This window comes from Coptis chinensis, chromosome 9 (assembly GCF_015680905.1).
Source record: "Coptis chinensis isolate HL-2020 chromosome 9, ASM1568090v1, whole genome shotgun sequence".
NCBI classification, from domain to species: domain Eukaryota; kingdom Viridiplantae; phylum Streptophyta; class Magnoliopsida; order Ranunculales; family Ranunculaceae; genus Coptis; species Coptis chinensis.
In genome coordinates, this window is record NC_141464.1 from 45,178,038 (window position 1) to 45,182,480 (window position 4,443).

A 4,443-nucleotide genomic window follows, 5' to 3' on the forward strand; every position below is an offset into this window, starting at 1 on the left:
CTTATATTCCATTGTTTCTCAATAGTTGCCCCTACTGGCGTCTCAATCTTGTAGGTGCTAGAAGTTCCCTTCTCTGTCACGACATACGGTCCTTCCCAGTTGGGTCCTAGTTTGTCGTCATTCTCCTTCTTAGTGGCTGGAGTAACCCTTCACAGCATCAAATCCCCAACCATGAATGCACGCGGCTTTACTCGTCTATCATACTGTCTCTGTAGCCTTCGATGGTACTCCTCCAGTCGCATGCGAGCTATATCTCTTTTTTCCTCAATTACATTCAACTCAATGGCTAATATCTTCTCATTTAGACCCATTTCCACATCCCTGGTTCTTGTCGTTTTCTCTATCATTTCCACAGGTATGACAACCTCTACTCCGTATGCCATTGCGAATGGTGATTCATTCGTGGAGGTTCGTGGTGTGGTACGATAAGCCCATAAAACATGATTCAATTCATCAGCCCACGCTCCTTTTCTGTCCTCCAACTTTATCTTTAAATTGTCCATGATGATTTTGTTCAATGCTTCCGCTTGACCATTCCCCTCTGGATTGTATGGCACCGAGAACCCTTGTTTCACTTTGTAGGCTTGAAGGAATTGACGCACCTTTCCCCCAGTAAATTGTGTTCCATTATCTGCAATGATTATATATGGCAATCCGAATCTGCATATGATGTTCTCCCAAAGGAACTTCTTCACATTCTCTTCTTTGAATTGCTGTAGTGCCACTCCCTCCACCCACTTGGTGAAATAATCAGTGGCGGCCAACATAAATCTTCTTTTGCTGCTTGCCATGGGCAAAGGCCCCACTATATCTAGTGCCCACATGGCGAATGACCACGGACTAAACACATTATGTAGCAGCTCAGCTGGCGAATGTATGAGTTGTGCAAACCTTTGGCATTTCTCACAAGTTGTTGCATACTCTGTTGCATCCCTCTTTATATGGGGCAAAAAATACCCCTGAGATATCAATCTATGGGTTGTTGTTCGTCCAGCTGGGTGACTTCCACAATCACCTTCATGTACCTCGGCTAATACTTTTTGCACTTGCTGTGGCCCTATGCATCTCAACAGTGGCTCGCTGAAACTCTTCCTATACAAATCCCCATCTAACAGAACGTATCTTTGACTTACTTGCTCCATCTTTCGTCTTTCCTTTGTATTCTCTATCTCTACTCCCATCAGAAAAGTTTTTATAGGCATCATCCAACCTGCCTCCCTCTCAATGGTGAGACACACACCCTCCTCTTCTGATGTACTTGGCTGCTCAAAACTCTTACTTTAATAGAACGACCCTCTGTTCCTGGAAGCACAGTAGCCACATATGTTAAAGCGTCAGCATGTCTATTTTCTCCGCGGCCCAAATGGGCAAACTGAATCTTTTTGAACTTGCTGGCTTTTCGTTGTAGAACCTCTAGATATCGCGCCATCCTTGGACAACGCACCACAAACCCCCCATTTATCTGACAAATAACCAAGTTAGAGTCCGAGAACACCGATAACTCGCTTACTCCCAGATCTTGTGCCAAATCTAAACCTGCTATCACTACTTCATATTCAGACTCATTATTAGAAGCCGCGAATCCCAATTTCATTGACAACTCCAGCCTTGTGTTCTCAGGAGTCACCAAAACTACGCCAATTCCATTCCCGGTATCTGTAGCTGATCCATCCGCCAATACTCTCCATCCATTGCACATATCCCAAGGGTCCAAGGGATCCCGTTTAGATTCTCCCTCCTGATCCATGACCATTTCCTTTCCCCAAGTGGGATCCTCGGCTGGAAATTCTGCTAGGAACTCCGCCATGGCTTGCGCCTTTTCCGCCGTTCTAATCTGATATTGGATTTCGTAACAACTAAGCATCACTACCCATTTTAGCATTCTGCCTGACTTTTCTGCCTTTAACGCTTGCTTGAGGGGCAGATTTGTTATCACCACCACTGAGTGAGCCTCGAAATAGGGTTTCAACTTCAATGTAGAAAAAATCAACGCCAAGGCATACTTCTCGATTCTATTGTACCGCGTCTCTGCATCTAGCATGGTTTTACTCTGAAAGTAAACTGGCTTCTCTACTTTTTCTACAACACGCACCAGGACTGAGCTTATCGCGTACTCTGAAACCCCCAAATAAAGATACAACCTCTCTCCTTGCTCCGGTCGCGATAGCAAAGGTGCTTGTCCTAAATAAACCTTCAACTCTTGAAAGGCTTCCTTACACTCAGTGGTCCATCGGAAATCTGGCGTTTTCCTCAGCAAACGATACAATGGTTTGCATTTGTCCGATGATTTAGATATAAATCTGTTCAATGCCACGACCTTTCCTGCCAACCGTTGCACCTCCTTCACATTCTGAGGGGATGGCATCTCAACTAGTAATCTAATCTGCTCGGGATTGGCCTCTATTCCACGATACGTGACTATGTAACCCAAGAACTTTCTCAAAGATACCCCGAATGTGCATTTCTCTGGGTTGAGTTTCAGCCTATGCCTCCGGAGTATGTGAAAAGTTTCTTGGAGACCCCTCAAATGTTCCTCTTCTGACATGCTTTTTTCCACCATATCATCAATATATATTTCCATGCCCTTCCTAATCTTGTCTTCAAACATTTTTTCCCCCAACCGCTGAAATGTAGCCCCCGTATTCTTCAAACCAAAAGGCATTCTTGTATAACAAGTACCTCCTTCCACCACGAAGGTTGTCTTCTCCTCGACCGGGCGAACATCGCGACTTTGTTATATCCCATGGACGATCCGTGAAAAGAACACGACTTGAAACTAGTAGTTCTATCTACTAACTCATCCACTCGCGGCATAGGATAACATGATTTTAGGCACTCTTTATTTACGTCCATAAAGTCAACACACATTCATTCGACCTTTGCCGTTTTTTTGGAACAAATGAACGTTGGACACCATTCCGTACATTCCACATCCCTGATTATCCCTGCGCCCTTAAGCCGTATAACCTCCTCGCAAATCCCCTCCGTGTAATTGGGTCTTATGTTTCTCATCTTTTGTCTTACAGGCTTCGCATCTTCCTTCATATGCAAGTGATGACAGGCAAACTCTAGATCTATCCCTGTGATATCTTCAATAGCCCATGCAAATATGTCAGCATTCTGTCAATAATTGTACCAGCTTGATTTTCCATTCCTCTGGCAAGTCTGATCTGACCGAAGTAAACTTCTCTTCCTCTCCCACCCCAAGGTTCACGATCTGAATCTCATCCAGAGTTTTCGGTCCCTGAGGAGACTCATATCCTTCAGTCAAATCCGCCTCTTGTAATTGCTACACTTCTCCTTTCTCACATGTCGGTTTTTCCCTTCCTGTTCCGCGGACCATAGTTTTTACCGTCACCTAATGTATGTTCTCAGCGGCTTGATCCCCCTTATTTTGTACACCCCCCCCCTTCGTGGGGAAACGGATAATCTGATAATAGGTCGACGGAATGGCCTTCATTTCATGAATCCATCTTCTTCCTAGAATGGCATTATATTGGGACCCAGTATCTACCACCATAAACCTGGTGAATACCGTCGTCGGACCTGCTGTTACTGGTAACGTTAACTCCCCCATAGGCTCTGTCATGCTACCATTGAAGCCATACAAATTGGTCTGAGGAACCTTTAACTGATCTATATCTATGTTCATATCTTCCATGGCCCCTTTAAATAACAGATCTACCGAACTTCCACAGTCTATCAACGCCCGCTTCACTAGATAATTACCCATTGCTATGGTAATCACCAAAGCATCCTCATGCGGCGAAATCACTGATTCCAAGTCTTTCGGTGTGAACATTATGTTTCCTTCGCTCATCGCGGTTCCAAACACTAACCGCGGCGTGCTTGCCACCTCATTTACCTGCTGTAAGCTCGCTATCTTTCTTATCTTGTCTCGATGGGCATTTCTTCCGAGTGTCTCTCCACTGTAAATGACATTTATTGTTCCCAAGATCCTAGCAGGAGCCTGCCCTCTATCCGCATGACGAACCTCCGCGACATATTCTCTGAGCATCCCCTTCTCAATCATTCTTTCCACCAGCCACTTCAAAGCATAACATTCGTTAGTGGCATGGTTCCTAATCTGGAGATAGGCACAAAAAGGTTTCCCCTCTATCTCTCCAAGTGTATTCCGCGGTCCTTCATAATGCTGCAACCCTTTGATGAGCGGCAAGATTTCCTCTAATGGCCTGTTAAGAGGTGTCTGTTCTATCTCTCAGTATGGCTTTCTTTCGCGAATATCTCTCCTGTTCTGATCTCCAGTTCTTTCGGGTCCACGACTTTCCCCTATATAGGATCCCCCTTCTCTCTTGCCCCTATCTCTCCGATCATCTTTATCCACCGCCTGCACTGCCTTCCCAGATCTCTTTTGTTCCCTCTCATTTCTCTGCATTATGTCCTCGTATCGAATATATTTTTCTACCTTTGGGTACAGAGCGT

General features: G+C 45.0%; 2 protein-coding genes across 2 annotated transcripts; both read right to left on the reverse strand.

The window, feature by feature from the left end:
• Positions 1 to 1,201: 1,201 nt before the first annotated feature.
• Positions 1,202 to 2,365, reverse strand: LOC147476240 (uncharacterized). The gene has a single exon (XM_086585670.1). It carries the CDS (start codon positions 2,363 to 2,365, stop codon positions 1,202 to 1,204), a length of 1,164 nt encoding a protein of 387 aa, XP_086441796.1.
• A 993-nt stretch (positions 2,366 to 3,358) lies between these two features.
• On the reverse strand, positions 3,359 to 4,033 carry LOC147476241 (uncharacterized). Its single transcript, XM_086585671.1, has one exon. It carries the CDS (start codon positions 4,031 to 4,033, stop codon positions 3,359 to 3,361), a length of 675 nt encoding a protein of 224 aa, XP_086441797.1.
• Positions 4,034 to 4,443: the final 410 nt, after the last annotated feature.

Excerpts from the sequence above, each read along its gene's own strand:
- LOC147476240 (XM_086585670.1), bottom strand. The coding sequence starts at position 2,365 with ATGCCATCCCCTCAGAATGTGAAGGAGGTGCAACGGTTGGCAGGAAAG.
- LOC147476241 (XM_086585671.1), bottom strand. The coding sequence starts at position 4,033 with ATGATTGAGAAGGGGATGCTCAGAGAATATGTCGCGGAGGTTCGTCAT.